This window comes from Mesoplodon bidens, assembly GCF_964165515.1.
Source record: "Mesoplodon bidens genome assembly, chromosome: 11".
NCBI lineage: Eukaryota > Metazoa > Chordata > Mammalia > Artiodactyla > Ziphiidae > Mesoplodon > Mesoplodon bidens.
The window spans coordinates 62,993,041-63,016,226 of NC_138167.1; the positions used below are offsets into that span (position 1 = coordinate 62,993,041).

Sequence of the window (23,186 nt, forward strand, 5' to 3'; positions counted from 1 at the left end):
GGGGTAAGACAGGAATAAAGACACAGACCTACTAGAGCATGGACTTGAGAATATGGGGAGGGGGAAGGGTAAGCTGTGACAAAGTGAGAGAGTGGCATGGACATATATACCCTACCAAACGTAAAATAGATAGCTAGTGGGAAGCAGCCGCATAGCACAGGGACATCAGCTAGGTGGTTTGCGACCACCTAGAGGGGGTGGGAGGGAGGGAGACGCAAGAGGGAAGAGATATGGGAACATATGTATATGTATCACTGATTCACTTTGTTATAAAGCAGAAACTAACGCACCATTGTAAAGCAGTTATACTCTAATAAAGATGTAAAAAAAATTTTTTTAAACATACAATAAAAAAATGTGGCTTCAGTCTCTGAATATTAATAGAAACATTTTAAAAGAAGTTGAATTGGTAAATAGATTCCAGAGAAGGAGAACTAAGTTCCGTTCTGATCCTGGTGGTTGTGCTGGGTTGGGGAAAGAGAAGTCTTTGAAGGTACTTATCAACATACTGGATGTGGATTTGCAAACTACACTCCCCCAGCCCCAGTCTAAGAATTGCTTTCAGTGATTCATCAGTGGACGGTTTTCATGCTCCAACATTTTTGCCAGAATAGCAAATACTGGAGAGGTGATTTGGGTTGTCTAAGCGCTTAGTTTTGGAGACCAGTCATTGCAAATGTGTATCTGCCACATTAGAATTTGCATTAGACCATAAGTAGCAATATGAAATGTGACAAAAGCTTCAATAGATTTTTTTTAATTTTTATTTATTTATTTATTATTTATTTTGGGCTGCGTTGGGTCTTAGTTGCTGCACCCAGGCTTTCTCTAGTTGCAGCTAGCGGGGGCTACTCTTCATTGTGGTGTGCGGGCTTCTCTTTGCGGTGGCTTCTCTTGTTGCGGAGCACGGGCTCTAGATGCACGGGCTTCAGTAGTTGCAGCATGCGGGCTCAGTACTTGTGGCTCGTAGGCTCTAGAGTGCAGGTTCAGTAGTTGTGGTGAACAGGCTTAGTTGCTCCACGGCATGTGGGATCTTCCTGGACCAGGGATCAAACCCGTGTCTCCTGCATTAGCAGGTGGATTCTTAACCACTGTGCTACCAGGGAGGTCCCAGCTTCAATAGATTGATGGATTTTAAGGGTGGTTAGTGTAGTGAGATGAACTTGGGCTCTGGAGTCACAGATTTCTGTGACTAAATGACTTAATAGCAGTGCCATTGCAGGGAGGTCACACTTCTGCTCTGTGAAATATGGAAAATTTCACCCTCCTCAGAAGGTAGTTTGGGGCTAAATGAGTTAAAACCAAGAGCAGTGCTTGTACCCATTTATAAAGTTTGAGCTCTGCAAATGTAAGTTTCTTCCCTTCCATGTTAACTCTTATCACTACCAAGACTAGGAGGGCATCCAGTCTGGGAAACAGCACGTTTAATCTGTTCTTGCCCTTCTTCTGTAAAACTAGGGAACCTTTGAAGCGTCTACCCAAATTATATCTAGTAAAAAATACCCTATCAGAAATCCCAGTCCTGGGTGTCCTTTCTAGCAAAAGCCTTCACAAAGGCCTACCCTGTGAGCCACTCTCCCTCTGGGCCCATTTCCTAGTTATATATGTTTTTAATAGCAAGGAGAAATTTGTCCTTTGGGGAAGACTGAGATAACCGTGCTAGGCTTTGAGGCTGGAATTTTAAGGACTAAGTAAATATCAAACTTGGTTGTATAGGCTTGGGAGCCATTCACCTGTATGGGAAATTGTACTTTGTGTATTTGCATGAAGCTTAATAAAATATATTTATATTGATTATATATTTATTTTAATTTTAATTTCATAATGCTTTTTTGGGGGGAAATAATTATTTTCACTTTAAAAAAATTTTGAGGAGGGGAGGGTGGGAGGGAGGGAGATGCATGAGGGAAGGGATGTGGGAACAGATGTATATGTATGACTGATTCACTTTGTTGTAAAGCAGAAACTAATAAAAAAAAATTTTGACATTTTATTTAAAAGTAATTTCAAACCTCCAGAAAATTTGTAAGGATAAGAGTGGTACAAACAGTAGCCATATACCCTTTACCCAGATTTGACAGCTGTGAACATTTAGCCTCGTTTGCTTCTCCCGTGATCTTTCATTCATACATATGTGCAAATAATATATACGAAATACACAATGTGTACATAATTTTTTTCTGGACCGTTTAAGAGGATGTTGCTTATATTAATGGTTCTTTAATTCTAAATACTATAGTGTGTATTTCCTTAAGAATAAGAACTATTCTCTTACAGAATCACAGTACAGTTAACAACTTCAGTAAACTAAACATTGAGATAATAATACTTTAATTTAACCTATAGTCCATATTAACCCACTTGACCCAATGATGTCCTTTATAGAATTTTAGATTTGAAAATGATTTTTTCTACCTTGAAATTATATGAATGTACAGTAAGTACACATGACACTCAGAGGGTTAATTATGCTGTGGCCTCAGACTTTTGGGAAATAGATATATATATTTATACATATACACATATATAAAAATACATATACATATGTAAAATATATATTAGAATATATTTCTATTAATTTTACTTATCTTTTAGATAGACCTAGGTTTTAGATAATTTTGTAGACAACTTGTTGGCTTTTAACTGAGCACAGACTGGCATTCTGGCATTCATGCTGCTTGTGCTTAGTTTGCTAAGGGTGCATGTCAACTCAGACACCAGGATTGAATAGCTGTGAATGTTACTGGAATGCCTATCCCACTAAGAATGTCCTGCCTTACGTCATGAAACCTGCTGTGCTGTCCACTACTTGGATCTGAGTTCTCTAATGGGCTGTTATTCTTCTTGTTTGGGTTTAGATCCCCCTCACCAGCTCTGGTGCCATTCCATACCTTGTATTCCTGTCCAGATTTGGTGGAATTGACCTGAATATAAATGTTATAAAGAGGTAAGTTTTTTTTTCCTCATATGCAAATGTGAAACTTGAAATGATAAGAAATAGGACACAAGGCCATTAGAGATAATCATGTCAACAGATATAATCCTCAGTCAAAAATTTTATTCAGAGAAGATTCTAATGTCTAAATGAGATATATTTCAGAATAAGAGAAATAATATTGTATTAAAAATGGAAACATAGCAAATTAGAACCAGACTAACATATTTCATATGCAATGCATTTCAGATTTGGAAATAAGGAATAAAAATTATTTTTTTTTGGCTGTGCCATGTGGCTTGCGGGATCTTAGTACCCCGACCAGGGATTGAACCCAGGCCCCAGCAGTGAAAGCGCTGAGTCCTAACCACTGGACCGCCAGGGAATTCCCTGGAAATAAGGAATTTTAACTTTGAAGTAGAAGTATTAAGATGCCAAATTTTTAATTTGTTTTTATACATTTTTAATGTCTTTCATTGGATAGTGATAATATTTTGGTAGCTAGAAATGAAATATTTTAAAAAGATCTTTGTATGAGCTCCTCTTTATTTCATAATTGTAGCATGAGCATGAAGCTCATTTGCTTTATGTGCAAAACAAGAGAGTTAAAGTCTGAACTTTAATGTCTCTATCAGCTGTAAAGTTCTGTGATTCTAGTGTATGATGTAGGAAATATTGTTTTAGTAAAAAAAATTGTTTACTCAGATTATCTGACTCTAAATGGGTAAGCTTCATTTTCTCAGGAATTGTGTAAACAATTATAAAACAATTAAATTTGGTTCTGAAATATTAGCAAATTTTGGTATTACAGCTTTCGTGATTGCATCCATCCTGGATGCAGCTGAGGTGTAAGACTTAGTGCAGCAGTGTGGAGCAGGGAGGGGGAGTTGATGTTCACTGGATGTAGAGTTTCAGTTTTGTAAGGTGAGCAAGTCCCAGAGATCTGTTGCACAACAGTGTGAATATATTAATATTACTGAGCTGTATATTAAAAATGGTTAAGATGGTAACTTATGTGGTTTTTTGTTACCACAATTAAAAAAATAAAAGAATTAGTGCAGCAGCTCCAACAAGAATGACAAGGTATTATCTGCTCCACGATGTGGGACTTCTTTGTGCTCTGATCAGTTGATGTTCCATAAGTGATGAACTAGGATAACTTCCAGGCTCATTCAGAAGGACCACTGGTCATTTTATAGGCTCTATATTCATGCTCTTGACTTAAAACCATCCACATTTGTGGAATAAGTAATCTAATTTGAACATTCTTTGCTGAAAAACTCAACAGTTGGAAATGCTACAACTCAACAGTTGGAAAAGCTAATAATTTGAGATGAAAAGTATCATAAGTTACTTCCTTAAACATAAAAGACTAAATATTTAAACTAAATTTGAAAGATTTCTGACTTACACATGAAGCTAAATTCTCTGTATTGTTGAAGACCACGAATTACAGTGAATAGAAACTTCTCTTTCTAGTACTATGGTAGGCTACCTCCATGAAAAACACTGCCACTGAAAACAAATAAAATGATGGATAAAAGGTAAAATATTTTAATACATTACTGAGCTGGCAAGAAGGTAATTCTCAGAGGCTAAACATGCAGTAAAAATTGGAATCCAGAGAAGGGAGCTTTCTATAAAGCCAGTTTTTACCCTGAAGGTATTGGCCAAATCTTGGTGAATTTGTGTTTCAGCTTTGTTGGCTATTTGGAGTGAAGGGGACAAGAGTCAAAACCTGCAGGGTCTGCCCAAGGTGGAGAAACCTAAGGGAAGACCAGTACAGGCGCAGTTGGGACCCCTATACCCTCTTATAAGGATAATCTACAAAATATAAACCTGCATGGCAGAAGGGCACAAGGAAACCTACCAGTTTCAACGCTGGCATTGGGTGAATAGGGGAAAAATTGTAATCACAAGTCAATTCATGAAAATCTGTGTCTAAAATAATGCTACCTGTGTGGTCTGAAAAGTCTCAGGCTAGGAATTTACTTAAAACTGGTCCTGGACTGGGTGTGCCCTTCTGTGGAGGAATACATCTACAACATAGCCCTTAAAGAAAACCACAGATAAAGTGTCACACAAAAAAACCTTGAAAACATATGAAGAGACAAAGAATGAGGACCGCAAACAAATGGAAATCATATCCAGTGGAATCAGATCTCCAAACACGTGGGATATTGGAACTATCAGATACAGAATCTAAAAGTAGTGTTTTAATATCTTTAAAGAAATGAAAGAATGGATTCAATATATGACTGCAAAACAAGAGGCAATTGAAGAAGTACAAAATGGAACTCTTGGTATTGAAAGATACAATCATTATAGAATAAAATTCAGCGGATGGGTGAAAACAGTGGATTCAGTGAAAAGAGCATTAGTGGAGTGGAAAATAGATCTGAAGATATTATCCAGAATGCAGCACAGAAAGACAGAAAGATACCAAACATGGAGAACAGGTATAAGAGACATGGGAGGGGCTTCCCTGGTGGCACAGTGGTTGAGAGTCTGCCTGCCGATGCAGGGGACATGGGTTCGTGCCCCGGTCTGGGAGGATCCCACATGCCACGGACCGGCTGGGCCCGTGAGCCATGGCCGCTGGGCCTGCACGTCCGGAGCCTGTGCTCCGCAGCGGGAGAGGCCACAACACTGAGAGGCCCGCATACCGCCAAAAAAAAAAAAAAAGAGAGACATGGGAGGTGGGAAGAGAAGGCCCAACAATACTTCTTACTGGATTTCCAGATATGTAAGAGAAAGAGTAGGACAGAGATTATATTTGAAAAGGTAATGGGTTAGAATCTCAAGCCAGATAAATAAAAAGGGATGCCTATCTAGACATATCATGGTAAAACAGCAGAACATCAGCATCAAAGAGAAAATATTAAAGGCAGTGAGAAGAAAAAGGAAATTGACTTCAGAAGAGTGACAGTTAGACTGACACTGATGTCTCAACAGTGAGAATGAAAAGTATGAGATTGTGGGAAAATGTCTTCAATGCACTGAAGCTAAAATATTTGCCATCCTAGAACTTTATACTATGTTTGTAAGAATAAGGATGAGAACTTTTTCTGTGGGAACCCCTGAGAGCCTCTCCTCTTCTTGCCATGGTATCTGCTCATCCACTGGTATCAGAGTATTTGGAAAAGGAAGACACATCTGGCACCTTTGCCTATGGTGTTCAAGGTTACCTTTCACCTAGATCTTGTATACTCTCTTTACACTGACTTGTATGAAAATGAGGCAGCCTGTGCATTGAATTATCTGGTCATTAGACTTGGGCTAAATCTTAGGACATTGACAGATTTGCAGCTCAAATTCCCTGAATTGGTGGTGGGGGGACTTATTATTGTGGTCACAGCACTTCCCTTCTGGAAATACGGTTCAAGAGGTCATATTTTGTATCAGCCGAAACTTGATGCCCTTGACAACGTAGAATGAACACAACACAGAAGAGATATGCCGTCTGTTCTGTCCTGGCCATCTCAGCCTCACCAGAACTGTCTAATATGAGGAAGTTACTGAATGTGCTACAGTGGTTGATTAAGTTGGAAGCAACATGAAGATTAAAGAGGATGTTTTGCATCAGAAGTCATTTAGGACCTGGAATGGTGTCAAGAAGTCTATGCCTCTGAGTGTATGAGAGCTGGTAAGGACAAAATGTGCAACTCCTCTTGCATCTGCCATGGATGACCTCACATCATCTGTAATAATGGCAGTATCATCAATAACCCTTCCAAAACATCCAAGGAATTATTCTATTTAAAATGGGTAAATTGAACCTTTGAGATTTGCTTCTGATGGACATGTCGAACAGTTCTGCTTATGGACCAAAAGTGTTTCCTACTTTGGTAATCCGTGTGGCACTCAGCACAATGCTACCTCCCTGAAGAATAACTACAGACTTCCACGTACAAAGCAACCGAAACAGATCTTAGCAGAAGTTTTTGAAAGCTTTCTGAGCACCATGCAGAAAGATTCACGACGGAGTTCTGAAGAACTTACTGAAGAGCCTGAGAATTATGTTGAAACAAAATTCATTCACAAATACATGCAGGGTGTTTATAAGGCAAAGCAACAAGAATCAAAGAATTTTTCCCTGTACTTACATCCGGTTTCTTTAATTCAGCATCAATATTTCCTTCATTCAAATATCAACCTTTAGCCATATGTGGCATATATTACAACTAGCTGTCACCTGTGAGAACTTATCGTTCACTGTGGCTTAGACATGAGGTAGAACACAACCGACCTTCCTGTGTAATGTCACATTTCAGACATCAACATGTAGGGCCAACTGAACTATGGAAGAGTGTGTAAAAGAAGAAAGAAACTGCATGGATCTGATTCTAAGAAGTTAAAAAACAATACACATAAAAAGGAGACTGTGGACTGTGTCAGATTCAGACTGATGCCCTATTTCCCTCCTCTCCCTGACTTATTAGCCATTTTGTGACCATGTACTTTGCCCTCAAGTCTCAAATCTGATAATTGAATTTTCCCTCTCTTTTTCTATTCTAAAATCTTCCCTTGCTTACCTGATGACCATAACCAGCTTTATTTGTCCAAGTTTCCGGGGCTTCATGTCCTCCCTCTCTCCTCCCACAAAGTTTCTAAGTAGATCTATTATTGCTCTGACAAGGCTGAAAAAAACATTCATTCACAAGACCATGTATTGCAACATTCCTTGGCCAGGCCAGGTACCACAAATTCAAGCCGATAAAGCAAGCAACAGCGGTAGAACATCTGTCAACAGAGCAGATGTGAAGTTGACTCTAGGCAGGTAGCCTGGGTAGGTTGAGAAAAAAGGAGGAAAGAAGGCTTTTGGCCAAGAGAAGCAGGATTTGGAGGGGAAAACTTGTTTGCTACAAAGAAACACGCAGCTAAAGGAACTCCAGTAAAGGAACCGATTCAAACAAAAGAAAAGAAGCCTTCTGCATAACATCTTGAATTTCTATGCTTCTAAAGGTCAATTCAGTTTGGACGGTTTCTTTGAATTTCTGAAGATTAAAGACATGATAGAAGTCACTGAGGAACATTTTAAAAAATAAAGACGGAGGGTGAAATACAGACATTGCAGACAAAAACTGAGACAGTTTACCTCCTACAGATCTTGACTAAAGGAAATCATAAAAGATATGCTAAACGGCAGAAGGCAAGTGACCCTATGGTACCCGGTACCCACAGGGCCCTCTGTGCCCTGGCTGGCCTCCCTGACAGGCGCTCTCTGCTCTCCTCTTTCTTCACTGTGTCCTCTTCTTGTTGCTCCCGTCTTAGGGCTTTTGACTGGTGGTTCCCCGGTGTCCGCAGCACTTCTCCCCCAAATAAAGCTGTAGGTCACTCGGCTCACACCCATGAGGTTAACACACAGATGTGATTTTCTCATTCTAGAATGTGAGTTCCATGAGGGCAGGCAACTTTATCAGTTTTATTTATGGATGTATCCCAAGCCCCTAGGACCATGTTTGGCACATAGTGGGTGCTTAATATATATTTGTTGAATAAGTGGATGGAAAAACAGCAATGACAGCCAACAAACGACACGTATAGTCAGCAACCTGAATGACTCTCGCAGACGTAATATAGTGAAGGAGGAAGAAACATATGAATGCTTCTGTTCATATGTGAAGTTCAAAACCAGACAAACTGAACTGTATTGTTTAGGGATACATACCTAGGTGGTAAAATTATAACAAAATAAGAGTAAATGATATCTTAAGTGCTAGGAGGAGAGGAAATATTATGATTGGAGAAAGGCAAATGGGAGCCTCTTTTGTTTGGCTTTAATTCTTTTTTTTTTTTTTTTTTTTTTGGCGGTACGCGGGCCTCTCACTGTTGTGGCCTCTCCCGTTGCGGAGCACAGGCTCCGGACACGCAGGCTCAGCAGCCATGGCTCACGGGCCCAGCCGCTCCACGGCATGTGGGATCTTCCCGGACTGGGGCATGAACCCACGTCCCCTGCATCGGCAGGCAGACTCTCAACCACTGTGCCACCAGGGAAGCCCTGGCTTTAATTCTTGATTTGAGTAATTGTTAAACAGGTGTTTGCCTTAATTGTAAGTAAACTATGCATATGTACTGTATGTACTTTACTGCGTAAAGGTTATATCTCACAATAGCAATTTAAAACTCAATGAATTTAATAAACGTATTAGACACAGCTAAAGAAATAAGTGAACTGGAAGATCGGTCAGAAAACATTAGCCAGAATGTAACAGAGACATAAATGATGTAATTGGAGCTCTGTACAGAAAGCAGTGAGAGATGGGACAGGTAATAGCCAAAGAAACAATGGCTGAGGATTGTCCAGAACTGATGAAAAGTGCTATCCTGCAGATTCAAGAAGGCAAATCTCAAAAAGGATTTAAAATGGGTGGGTGCAGAACCCCAAAGAGCAAGAGACCTTAAAGGGAGCCAAAGGGCAACATTTACTCAAAAGTGACTTCTGAGTTGTAACAATGGAAGCCAGGTGAAGAGTGGATTAAAAACTACGATGTGTTGGAAGAAAATCACTGCCACCCTAGAACTGTGTATCTAAAGAAAATATCTTTCACTATTTTAAATATTGAAGTAAAGACATTCTCAAACAAAAATGGATTTGGCCCCCAACAGGCCCAGAAAAAGAAACTCTAAGGGTATACTTTAGGTAGAAGGAAAGTGATCCCAGGTGGAAGGTTTGAGATGATGCAAGAAGGGATGCCGAGGGAAGATGGCTGAACACCTGGCAAGTACAGGACATACTCATGACTGTAGGGAATACTGATGGCTTCTGGAATTTAAAAATAGGATAGAATTAGAACACATGGTAGTAGTAATATATAAATTGAGAGGAGGGACTGGAGTCAAATGTTCTGGAGTTGCTACATTGTCCAGTCGGAAGACGAAAGTTCTGATTAACTTGAGTCTTTGAAAATTATGCTGGTTGCAATTTCCAGAGCAATTACTACAAGTCTAAAAGTGGAGTGTTTACTCCCAAACTTATAGAGGCACAAAAATGGAATGATAAAAATGGTATCAACCCAAAAGAAGGCAAGAAGCAGCAGAATAGGCAGGACAAATAGAAATCCTGAATATATCAGTAATTCTAATAAATATACCACTTGAAAGACAAAGATAACAGATAGTAAAATCCACTAAGAGAAAAACCTAAACATAGTTTTATAGAAAGGTTAAAAGTAAAAGGATTTAAAAAGACATACTATTCGGGCTTCCCTGGTGGCGCAGTGGTTGAGAGTCTGCCTGCCAATGCAGGGGACACGGGTTCGTGCCCTGGTGCGGGAAGATCCCACGTGCCGCAGAGCGGCTGGGCCCGTGAGCCATGGCTGCTGAGCCTGCGCGTCCGGAGCCTGTGCTCCACAACGGGAGAGGCCACAGCAGTGAGAGGCCCGCGTACTGCAAAAAAAAAAAAAAAAAAAGAAAAAGAAAAAAAAAGACATACTATTCAAATAAATACTAATCTAAAGAAAGCTGGCATCACTAAGTTAATATCAGACAGTAGACAGGGCTCCCCTGAGGCAGATACTGAGATGGAGTTTGGGGTACACACTTCCCTGTGAAGGGAAGAGGACTGGAGCCAGACTGGGCAGAGGAGCTGCCACTGGGGCTGAGGAAGCCTTGACCAAATGCAGAGGAAGGGGGGAGGGGGCTGAGGTTGGGAGGGGTGACCTCCTGTGCCCCCTGGGGCAGTGGCATTTCTCCATTTCTTCAGCTGATGGTGGGCACACAGCTGTAAAAAGTCAGGTATGTATGATTTTTATTCCTTAAATCTTAAACATGTTACAAATAGTGTTTTGTATCTCTTCAATACATAATTAAAACCATTTTAAATATATTACATTTAACACAGAATCATAAGGCTGGGTTCCTGGTTTCATCTTTAATTTGGGCTCGGCACTTAACCCCTCTGAGCCTGTTTCCTCGTGTGTAAAATTAAGTTAATTTCTGTTTAAAGCGCTCCAGTGGCTTCCCCTTCCCCAGTGTGAAGTCCAGACTCCTCATCATGGCCCCCACACTGTGGCGCTGGTGTAAGCCTCCATCTCTGGACTCACCCCATGTTCCTGGGCCCTGCTTGGTGGGCTCTGGTCCCCCTGGCCTCCACAGTAGCAGCCCTGGGATGTGCCAGGCTCCTGCCACCTCTGGGCTTCAAGCTGTTGCACGTTCCCTTTGCTTTGCCTGGAGAGCTTTTCCTCCGAGAGGGTGGCTCCTGGCTTGTTAGCTTGTGGGTCTCTATTCAAATGCCCTGTCGTCCACCCCATCCAAGAGAGTCGGCCCATCTCACCCCAGTGTCCAGTCTATCCCCACCTGTCTTTACTGTCTTCAGAGCACTTGTTATTACTTCAGCTTACATTACTTACTTGATTGCTTACTTCCAGTCTGTCACTGTCACTAGCATTAAGCTTTTTCAAGCCTGGGAACGGTGTCCTGCTCGACACCACGCCCAGGCCTGAGTGTAGGAGGCACTGGATAAATACTCTGAAGTGGCCTCTGTTGTCCTTTATCCTCACGCTAGCCCTATGGTTAGTTCCAAAGAGAGACTCTGAAGCAGTTTATAGATGCACAGGTAATGCAAAATCAAAAATAGTTAATAAAAGCGGATGGAGACAGGGGGCTGATATAGACGCACATCCGTCCTAAGCCCTTTGCAGAGGGGCTCAGTGCACACCGCGGGGCGAGCAGGAGCCCGCAGGGGTCAGAACACAGTGCCACAGCCGAGGGTTAGGCGTGGCCCGTGAAGCCAGGCCACCTGGGTCTGAAACCGGTGCCTCGGCTTCCCCACGATGACCTTCAGCTCCTCCAGCCTCCTCTGGAAAGCGGGATGGTGGTGGCCGCTAACCCATGAAAGTGAGGGTCATATGAGATGGGGTCTGGCCTCCATGAGGGCTCTCTGTGTGAAGGCCGTAATCACTCCATTCCCACCCCACCCCAGGAGGAGTCGATGTCGTGTGTCATTTTACAGATGAGGCACCCGAGACACGGAGAAGCTATGTCATTTTACAGATGAGGGACCCGACACAGAGAAGCTAAGTAACTGGCCCAAGTTCACGCTTCTGGCAGATGGTAGTGTGTAAGAAAGACCTTGCATTAAAAAATACGTGACTTAGAAATTCTTATAATTTTGATCTCTGTGTGTCCTATGTAAACATTAATGTAGTTAAAACATTTTAACAAAAGATTTTTAATTGTTATCTTTAAGGGGAGGTGAGAGTGAAATGAATTGCTGTCGGACATTAAAAGAACTCGAAGTCCAAGTAGGAGAAAAGGTAACAGAGAGCTTTCAAAGTTCTTCCCCCCGTCCCCACCCTTCGTCAAAAGTAATTGCTATTCTTCTGGAAAAGGCAAAACTATGGAAAATTTAAAAGTTTAGTAGTTGCTAGAGGTTGAAGGGCAGAGGGTGGAGAGAGAAGATGATTTAGGTGGAAAGCAGAAGATTTTTAAGGAAGTGAAAATACTCTGATACCATAATGATGGCTACGTGTCATTATACATTTGACAAAACTCACAGAACGTACACCAATAGTGAGCCTTAATGTAAACTAGGGGCTATGGGAGATTACGATGCATCAGTGAAGGTTCACCAATTGAACCAAATGTCCCACTCTGGTTGGGGATACTGATAATGGGGGACAGCATGCATGTGTGGGGACAGGAGGTATATGGGAAATTGCTGTACATTTCCCCCAATCTTGATGTGAACCTTACATTGCTCTTAAAAATAAATTCTTAATAAAAAACCCCAAAATGCCAAAAAAAAAAAAAAGTAATTGCTAGCAGAGGGAGCTGATGCAGAATGAGCTGTGTCTTGTCGTCTGCGTTCTCATGCCTCACCCAATAGAGCTCACACGAAAGCCTGTATTCACATGACTTCGCCTGCCCGGATGGCATCCTTTTTGATGAACGACACCAGCCGAAGTCCTGGAATATTAATTACTTTTGTATTAACTTTAGATCATTATCAGTAGGGCTGCCCTTTTGGTTTTTGTCTACGACTGAGGCAGGGTTTTCTTTAGAAAGAGAAAACTACTGCTTTTCAGCAGTAAATGCCAATCGAGCGGCGTGGTAAAAATAACTGGTGAAACTCAGAGCGACACATATTTAAGAATTGAGTAATTTAGCCACAAAAGCTTAGAAATTAGAAAGGAGCATATAGCTCTGTTCCTGTTTGCTGATTGTGGGTAGCTATCAGGGCGCACAACTAGGGAGGGAGGAGATGCTCACGGCCGTCGGGGGCTGGAATCGGACCCCTTTTTAAAATGCATTTGAGCCTGTCAGTTATACGAGCAGTTTGAGAATCATAGTTTAATTTACTTGATTCAATATGTTGGTTTGAAATGTGACAAATTTTCTTTCCTTTTTGAACCCTTCTGAGATTGTCAAACATTTCAAAATCAAAAATAGCCAGAAACCTACAAAATGTTTGTCTAAATTTCCCTGGCTTATGCCATTAACACCAGAAAATTCATCCTAGTGTGATAATTTTTTAGCATTATGTGCTCCTAAAAATCTACTTTCACTCTAGTTTATGTTAGTAGGAACCCTGGTGTAATGATTTGCTGCTTCTCTTGTGGTTCATTTGTTATTCTGTAAGAAATATTAAATATTTGTAATTGATATGTAATAGATATTATTTATGGTATATGTCTTTAATTTGTCTCTTCACAAACTTTGTTAATCATGAAATTATCCTAGGAAAGTCAGCTGTTTATGACGATCATGCTTACATAGGTGGGTCAGTAATGCAACGTTACAGTTAGGGGAAGGTAGGGACATAGGCCTAGCTTGTAAGTTACTGAAAGTGAGGCTTCGAAGAGGAAAGCTGAAGGGGAACTCCACCACTGGCCGCCCTTTCATCTCAGTCCTTTTTCATCCTGGCTTCCTTCCCATAGAAGCCCTCTCACTAAGAGTGAGTTTAAAGCAGCGCGGTTTAAAAAGAAGGGTGACGGTGAGAGGCTGAGGAACGGGTGATAGAGGTAACGCCTGACCACAGGGCAGCTCCAGGGCTTTCTCTGCCGTGCAGTCTGGCCAGCACAAGCTGCAGCCCCAACTCTACCTGCCACCCTGGCACTGGGCAGGCAGGTGGCATGGACGGGCTCTGCCATTTACCAGCTGGGTGGCCTTGGGCAAAGTCCTTGTCATTGGTGGGGGCTTCCCTGGTGGCGCAGTGGTTGAGAATCCGCCTGCTAATGCAGGGGACACGGGTTCAAGCCCTGGTCTGGGAGGATCCCACATGCCGCAGAGCAACTAGGCCCGTGAGCCACAACTGAGCCTGCGCGACTGGAGCCTGTGCTCCGCAACAAGAGAGGCCGTGATAGTGAGAGACCCGTGCACCGCAATGAAGAGTGGCCCCCGCTTGCCAAAACTAGAGAAAGCCCTTGCACAGAAATGAAGACCCAACACAGCCATAAATAAATAAATAAATAAACAAACTCCTACCCCCAACATTCTAAAAACAAAAACAAAAAACCAACCGTCTCTTTAAAAAAAAACAAAAGTCCTTGTCATTGGGCTTCTTCATCTGTCGGTGGGGATAAGAGCACCCACCTCACAGTGCTGTTGTGTGGCTTAAAGGTATCCAGCATAAAGCACCTGGAACACTTAGGTGATGCCAGCTGTCATTATTATGGTTATTACTACAGCTTCCTTTGAAGTATAGGTAGGAACTTAAATGAGTGTCATCCCTTCCCACCGACCCCAAAGTAAACAGAACAAACCAAATCCACTCCTCAGCTGCTGGCTGTGTGCAGTAGCATGTTTCCAGCTACAACTCTGGTCCTGCAAATGGGCCACACTCAAACATTGGAGACAGAGAGGAACACCTAGCGATTAGTAAAAGAAGGCTGTCTTCAGACATACATTGTCATTGCTGGGCGATCTACACAGTTTGGGAATGAAAGATGCTAATTCTTTTGTTTTAAATATACGTCCACATGGCTTATTGGAGCCAAGAATGCATGCAAATGTATCTCTGAATTTTGGGAGCCAGTCTTTGCTGAATGTGTGTGTGGTCTAGCCTTCCTAAACCAACAAGTAGTTAGCAGTTGGCACCCCAAACTGCCCGAACCCCAGGGCTTGGGTTTCCTAATTGTTTTCTTCTACAGTGAGCTTGGTCTGATGGCTGGTTCCTCAGCCTCGCCCTAATTCATGTGCACTTAGACCTTCCAGCATGTGTTCACATTCACGCTCCTTGTTCAGTCGAGACCTTGGGCTTCCTGAGTCTCGTTTTCTCCATCAGTCGAGGGGAAGGCAGACTGGGTGGTCTCCGAGGCCCATCTCTCCATCCTTTGGTGACTGTGACCCATGGCTTCACGTGAAGAGCCTGCTGTCTGCGTCCGTGGGGCCCCAGGTGGTCCTCAGGGTGTCGTCTCAGGCTCCCGCTGGTCCTGGTTCCTGCTTTAACCTGCACTCAGGTTCCACCCAGTGGGCGTTCTGAGTCTGGTGCGCAGCTCACTTGCCCTCGCCTTCTGGGCCCCGGCTTCTCCTTGTGTCACAAAGAGGACTGTGCTTCCCTCTGGCTCCTCTTCTGTGCCTTCTACGGGGCGTCTCCTTGGCTGCCCTTGAGTTCTCTGGTTTTCAGGTTCCTTGCCCTCTTAATCTCCTGGGAGGCAGAGGGAGTTAGTGGGAAGGAGGTGAACCTGGCCTGAAGCCTCACCTCTGCAGCGGCCCACAGGCCGTGGGCAGGTCTCCCACTGCTTTGACTTTCCCCGTCTCTGGAGGCTAGACAACAGCACTTACCCGTCAGAGTGATCACGAGAATGAATGAGAATAATGTAAGTGATGCCCTTGCATACAGCAGATGCTCAATAAATACTCGTCCCTTCCTCTACCCATCAGTGAAGCTGGTCCTCCCTGTCAGGCACTCCTGAAACCCTTCCTGTGGTAGCTTTACCCGCCACCAGGTGGTGCCCCGTCAGCCACCGAGGTGTCTGGTGTCCTACCCTGTGACAAGCAGAGACCCCCCAACTGAGCTGAGATAATAAGGAACTTCTCATCTCATCTAAGAAGTCCAGAGGGAGGGCAGGTCAGGGTCTGCTCACTCACATCTCCTCCAGTCACCAGGAGGTGGCCGGCATTCCAGGCTCAACATGCAGATACTGCGATGTCGGATTTTTTCCAGCATGCTGTTTCTTCCACTGTGACTCTTTATAAACACGGGGAAACTTCTTCCTGTGACTCACAGGCCAGGATTTTGTCCCCACCCAAACCAGTCACTGGCGGTGGCATTAGCCGCTGCAGGCAGCCTGGACCAACCCTGGTCACTCCCTGGTGTGGCGGCTAGGCTCCCTCCCCGTAGGCACAGGGCCACCCAGGGGGTGGATATCTGAACCAAATGGAAAATGGAGGGTTTCATTAGAAAGAGAAGGGGTTAGAGGTCAATGGATTTGGAGAAAGCAACCAACAGTGTCTGCTTCAGCCTCCCAGCCAAAGAACCCCCAGCTGGCTGGGCCTTAATCCTTTGGACACTGATGTAATTTTTTGGATTTTGCCAACTCTGATAATAACGAGAGTTAGCACGGATTGAGCACTTACTGGGAGCTGTTCTAAGTGCTTTACTGTGTTTTTGTATTCAATTTAGGCAGATGCTTTGTTATCCCACCTTGATATGGAGGAAAACTAGAACAGAGGCTGAGCAGTTGGGCCAAGTGTGCACAGCTGGCGGGCAGAGGAGCTGCAGTCCCCGCCTTGGCTGCTGGCTCCAGGGTCCTGGCTCTTAACCTCAGGCCACCCTACCTCTGAGAGGACCCTTTGGGAAAGGTGGCTGCCTGCAGCAAATGTGACTCTTTGTTATGCCTGGAGGTGGACCCAGCCCATCGCAGAGAAGCATCTCTGCTCACCGAAGCCATATGAATGAGTGGAGGTTGTTTCCTAGCCACAGGATCATCTCTTTGTCCGTGTAGCATCTACTTCAGATTTGGGAATTTTCTTTCCTTTTCTGTCTCTGGCATCCTGCCCTCCCATGCTTCTTCCCAGCTCCTCAGACCCTTATGCTTCTGCCCGTCCTGCAGGGCCCCAGCCCCGTCCTGGAGCCACAGCACCTTCCGAGGCCCAAGACTTAGGTTCTCCACATGCTTCAGGTGAGGAAACTGCCAGGAAAAAAGGACTTAAAGCAAAGCTTCCATGTGTTTCCAGGTTAACAAAGTTTGGGTCTTTTTACTCTGTTTTATCTTTTGTCAACTCCCCACACGAGGGTGAGATGGAAGTAAAAGAAGAGGCTAACAAAGGAAGAGAATCTCATCTTGCCTCTTGAGGTGAGGGGATACTCATTGTAAGCCATGTCCAGAGAATTGCCGAGACACAGGAAGCTATTCTGACATATCAGAACACAGTGTGTGTTTAGAAGTGTCATGACTAGTCTCCTCCCCCAACATGCAAAAAAAAAAATTGTTTTAAATTAAAGACTAGAATTCAAGAATGTGCAATTCAGTTAAAGACATTAAAAAAAGGAAAATAAACAAACCCACCCAAAGCCCCAGGCTGTTTGCTCTCATACCACATCCCTGCCCCAATCAGGGCTGCTCTTTTTAGCCTGGGAGCTGTGATGTCAGAATATCTGGTCTACCCAGTCAGCCGTGACTAGTGTGTCTGTTGGACACCAAGTGACACAAGTCGTTTTGGGATTGCCCTGGTGCCTTGGAGTTGTGTAGATGCAGCCTTAGTCATTTCAGAAGCAATTAGCACATAATTAGAGGTACTAATCTGCTTGCTTGGTCGGTAATATCTTCACAAAAGGGAAGACACAAGTGATGGGTATATCCATTTTCTTAAATAGGTGAATTTTCTTAAAAAATAAATTTAAAAAATTATTGCTTGAGGGATAAGAAACAGTTGTTAGGATCACAACCGTTTCATGAACATAGCTTAACATTAGAACACCACATTAGCACAAACGAATGTATCAGAATACAGTCTGTTTGCCTAATAAAAAGACCATGTCAAACTCAAAATGAGACCATTTACTAAAACATACAAGCTTTTGGTTAATTCGTAATATTCTCCTAATCCCACTTTTATCATCTCTCCTCTGGTGCACTTGGTATTAATTACCTATCATAGCAGGTATTTGAACACAACTTCTCTTTCGTCTGCAGAAAATATTAGCATATCGCAGAGCTGTTGGGATAGATTGTATCTGAGGCACTTCTTCCTCCTGCAGAAAAGCCTATCAATCATAACTGAGTATAGTGATTAATAATGTCACAGCTCTTATTCCTGTGTCTCTGTGCAGCTAAATGAAGAGTCGTGCTTACATTGGATCTAGAGAATTTCACATAACAAAATAATCAGCTGCCATTTTATAAAGAAATGATATTGAAAATGCTTCTACCCCAGGACCTATTTTTGGTTGCTCTATTAGTAATTTACTGAAGGCTTCATCAGGAAACTAAAGCAAAGATTTTGTTATGTCAGAATTTATATTATTTCAGACTAAGTTTCTCTTAAAAAAAAAATCTTCTTGCATGTGGCAAGTCAGTAGTACACACGAGATTGCACGGTTGAGTGTTTAAAACAGTGCGGTGTCGTGGGGACAGGCTGGTGGCATGGGGGGACAGGCTGGTGGCGTGGGGGGGACAGGATGGTGGAGTGGGGGAACAGGGTGGTGGCATGGGGGGACGGGATGGTGGCGTGGGGGGACGGGATGGTGGCGTGGGGGGGATGGGATGGTGGAGTGGGGGGACGGGATAGTGGCGTGGGGGACGGGATGGTGGAGTGGAGGGGACGGGATGGTGGAGTGGGGGGACGGGATGGTGGTGTGGGGGACGGGATGGTGGAGTGTGGGGGACGGGCTGGTGGCGTGGAGGGGACGGGCTGGTGGCGTGGGGGGACGGGATGGTGGCATGGGGGGGACGGGATGGTGGCATGGGGGGGATGGGATGGTGGCGTGGGGGGGATGGGATGGTGGAGTGGGGGGACGGGATAGTGGCGTGGGGGACGGGATGGTGGAGTGGAGGGGACGGGATGGTGGAGTGGGGGGACGGGATGGTGGTGTGGGGGACGGGATGGTGGAGTGGGGGGGACGGGCTGGTGGCGTGGGGGTGACGGGCTGGTGGCGTGGGGGGACGGGATGGTGGAGTGGGGGGACGGGCTGGTGGTGTGGGGGGACGGGATGGTGGCGTGGGGGGGACGGGATGGTGGCGTGGGGGGGACGGGCTGGTGGAGTTGGGGGACGGGCTGGTGGAGTGGAGGGGACGGGCTGGTGGCGTGGGGGGACGGGATGGTGGAGTGGGGGGACGGGCTGGTGGCGTGGGGGGACGGGCTGGTGGCATGGGGGGGACGGGATGGTGGCGTGGGGGGGACGGGATGGTGGAGTTGGGGGACGGGATGGTGGAGTGGGGGGACGGGATGGTGGTGTGGGGGACGGGATGGTGGAGTGGGGGGACGAGATGGTGGTGTGGGGGACGGGATGGTGGAGTGGGGGGGACGGGATGGTGGAGTGGGGGGACGGGCTGGTGGCATGGGGGGACGGGCTGGTGGCGTGGGGGGGACGGGATGGTGGCGTGGGGGTGACGGGATGGTGGCGTGGGGGGTGGGATGGTGGAGTGGGGGGACAGGATGGTGGCGTGGGGGGCGGGATGGTGGAGTGGGGGGACGGGATGGTGGAGTGGGGGATGGGATGGTGGAGTGGGGGGACGGGATGGTGGAGTGAGGGGACAGGATGGTGGAGTGGGGGAGGCTGGAGCCCTTGGACTCCACAGTCTGAGTGTGCATCTGAGCTGAGACACTCACTATCTGAGTGACCCTGAGCAAACCAGTCTCTCTGGAAACTTTTTTCTCAGCTGTGAAATGGAGAAGCATATTGCAAGATTTTTCCAATATTGTTGAGATTATTTATGAGAATAAATATAAAATGAACTTACCATAGTGCAGGGCCCATAGCAGTTACTCCAAAAATTAGGAGTTCACATTTGGAGGAGATATGACAAATGAGCTATTGTGTGGAAGATTAAATGATAGTACGTGGTCATTTACGATTTAAAGCTACGAAGAGGCCTGTGTGCTGATGGCGCCCATGTTTCTATCTCCATCTTCGGCCCCAGACTCACCTCTGTCCACAGACCAAACCAGGGCTGCTGATGGTCCTCCTTGCCACACCCCGAGAGGCCTTCCTCTCCGGACCTCCCTCCGTCTTAGTAAATGGTTCCACCGTTCACTGGGTCATTCAAGCAGAAACAGGATTAGCCTTGATTCCCATCTTTCCCTTACCGGCCCCTCTCCCCAGTCCAGTCCACTGGCAAGTCCTGTCGGCTGCATCCTGTGCCATATCCTGAGCCCATCCACCTCTCTGCATCCCCACTGCCGCTGGATCTCCACCCTGGGCACTGTCAGTAACCCCTGGACTGCCCTTCCTGTTCCTGTTCTTGCCTCTTACAGCCTCCGTTTCACATGACATCAGAGCTATCTGTTCAAAACATGAGTCAGATCTCATCAGACCCTGTTGGTTAAGATGCCCCGTGGCTTCTGGTCACCTGCTGAATAAACGTCAGACAAAAACCTGGCTTTTGGCACTCAGCATGAGAGGTCTCCCCCGCTGGAAATTCTTTGGACTACACTCTAAAATTCCTCAGCACTTAAAACATCCTGAGGGTTTTTTTTGTTTACTTGTTCATTACTAGGAAATATGTTCCCTGGGAGTGGGCACCTTCTCTGTCGCTCACTGTTGGAACTTTAGTGCCTTAAACAGATCCTATGTTTTCAAACAGAACATGTTGAGCACCTAATGTGAGCTCAGTAAATACTTTTACAGGGCGAGTAAATAAGGCTCTGCAGGAAAAGTTCACAGTAATTGGAGTGGCCAGGAAAAGCTTGACGAGAAAGCTGAGACTGGAGCTTGAGTTGGACTGTGGCTGGGCTGTCAGTGTGTGCTGAGGACGGGGCAGAGGGTGGGACTCGGGACAGCTTTCAGGATTGCAGCCTGGTGGAAGGAGAGGACGCGGAGCTGAAGGCAGTGGAGATGTGGCCGGGGCGGGGACACCAACTCTGTGACGCTTCTGTGGGGAGTTCTGTTTCTCAGGCAAGATAGAACAGAGGACAGAGCCTTTTTTTTTTTTTTTTTGCATTACACAGGCCTCTCACTGTTGTGGCCTCTTCCGTTGCGGAGCACAGGCTCCGGACGCACAGGCTCAGCGGCCATGGCGCACGGGCCTAGCCGCTCCGCGGCATGTGGGATCTTCGTGGACCAGGGCATGAACCCGTGTCCCCTGCATCGGCAGGCAGACTCTCAACCACTGCGCCACCAGGGAAGCCCCAGGACAGAGCCATTTTGAAATGCAGGCTGGAGAAGAAGGTGGAGGCATTAACCCTAAAGCATGGGGCAAAGGGTGGTGCTGATGGTGGCAGTTCACTGAAGGCTTCTGATAGGGGATGATGACATGAGACAGGAGGAATTTAGGAGATGGTGTCAGCAGAGTAATGGATGCACCTGATGGGAGAGCAGCTGGAATCGGGGGTACCTGTCCCCAGGCCCTGGAAGTAGTCAGCCCCTCACCATCACCGTCAGCCTGCATTTGCTGAGCGCCTCTGCTGTGTGAGGGATGCCATGGAGTTCCTGGGAGGGGATCGGCTTGCCCCTCCTGGTGTGCAGCTCTGTTCTATGAGTGGTCAGGGGTCGGGGTGACAGGGGCCTCAGTATTCTTGGCCTGTGGTGCCTGGGGAGAAGCTTCCATCCTATGAGTGTGGGCTAGGTTAGAAAGAAGGAGAGATGGGAAATATTTCTCCTTGATTTGGCAGCCTTTTTAAAGCCCTAGGTATTTAGACTTGGGGCTTATTTTCATAGCTGTGTCAGAAGTTCAGTGAGTAGCTAGAATTTCTTAGTAGACGACTTTAAGCTACTTGTGGCAGGCGGGCATTTTAAAAATGAAAATCAAATGTAGGGGGAGGTATATGTGGCCTGTGGTGTATAGAACAGGAAGTTTCCCTTTTCACTGTGGCTGCAAGGAAACCCCAAATCAGATTTTTGGATTTTTGCTCTGTCATAGCAACTATGACTTTTAGGTTGCTGTAGCTCTTTTTTAGTCTGCTCCCTGTTTCTCTGTTTTCGTGCGTCTCCATTAGATGTCTCTTTATGTGAGCTTATTCAGTCTGTGGTAAAGGCAGGGTTTGCATCTGTTCAATACTTCAATGCCTAGTCCTCGGCCTGGGGGCGCAGCATCGGAGCCGGGAGCGGAAGTCAGCCCCTTTGTGAAAGGGGAGCAGTGCCAGCGCCGCTCCGTCCACACGGCGTCCCCAGATTGAAAGTTTGTGTTTATGAGGTTCTGAATGTAGTCTAATTTTTTCCTATCTGGTTTGGACCATCTCTACCAGCTGGTAAATAGGAAATGTTCACGGTAGGAAGCCAATACTCTGCAGAGTGTAAACAGATGGAATCGATATAAAGTGACAAGTTAGACTGCTGTTGAGAATACACAGCCAAAACCAAGAACATAACAGTCAGGCTACTTATTCCGTTCCAGTTCATTTAGTCCTGAATAGTGCTTCATAGCTGCACAGCTGTGTTGTTCTTTTTTTCCCCCTTTCTTTCTTCTGGGTTGATAATGACAATTTCAAAGAAAAACTTTAATTAAAGATTTTATACGAAATAACCAAAAGTAGAATAATAAGGAAAATGAGCATTGATGTGTTTATTGTAAGAGAAATCCTTTTTCTTGGCTTCAATTTTTAAAATGTACTCCTTAAATTTAAAATGAGTTTAGTCGTGGTGACAGAAAGGTGCCAGACTGACAGCAGTGGCTGCCGAACCCTGCGTTTTGTTGCGGAGCCAAGACAGAGGGGCGGCCAGAGGCCCCCTCCCCTGCGTCTCAGTCCGCAGGGGGGCGGGTGGGCTGCCGTCCCCGACCCCCTGCTGCTAGAAACCAGGTGAGGAAGGTGGCTCCAGGTGAGGAGGGAACAGAAAACAGCGAATCAGGAGCCAATTTGGATAGCATGGTGCAGGTTGCCCTCTGGCCTGAGGAAGGTTTGCCTTCCCCCGGGAGGGGCCCCACCAGAGCCAGGCCTGGAGACGGGGAATTCTGGGCTCCAGGGAGGAAACCTTAGGCCTTTTCTCACCTCCTTTCAAGTCTGGGTGGTCATATTTATTTGGGTTCACAGCTTACCTTCCTGGAGCTCCCAGTGCTATAAAAAGAATTTTAAACAAAGAACTATAGAGTAAGAATCACATCCACTGTTAGCAGTTTACTGAACCATCTGAACTCAGTGGGGTACAAATATGAAGCAGTTTGATTCTTTGCTTCTTACGCAGGCGTGGGCGCATCTGCCTTCCTCGTCC

General features: G+C 45.3%; 1 protein-coding gene across 1 annotated transcript in view; it reads left to right on the top strand.

Moving 5' to 3' along the window:
- The window catches only part of EFCAB6 (EF-hand calcium binding domain 6), a 212,234-nt gene that overhangs the window by 13,864 nt on the left and 175,184 nt on the right, over window positions 1-23,186 (top strand). Inside the window, exons 2-3 of the mRNA XM_081247831.1 lie at window positions 2,859-2,947; window positions 12,126-12,192. Of these exons, the coding sequence (XP_081103957.1) occupies window positions 2,859-2,947; window positions 12,126-12,192 (156 nt within the window). The remainder of the gene's footprint in view (window positions 1-2,858; window positions 2,948-12,125; window positions 12,193-23,186) is intronic.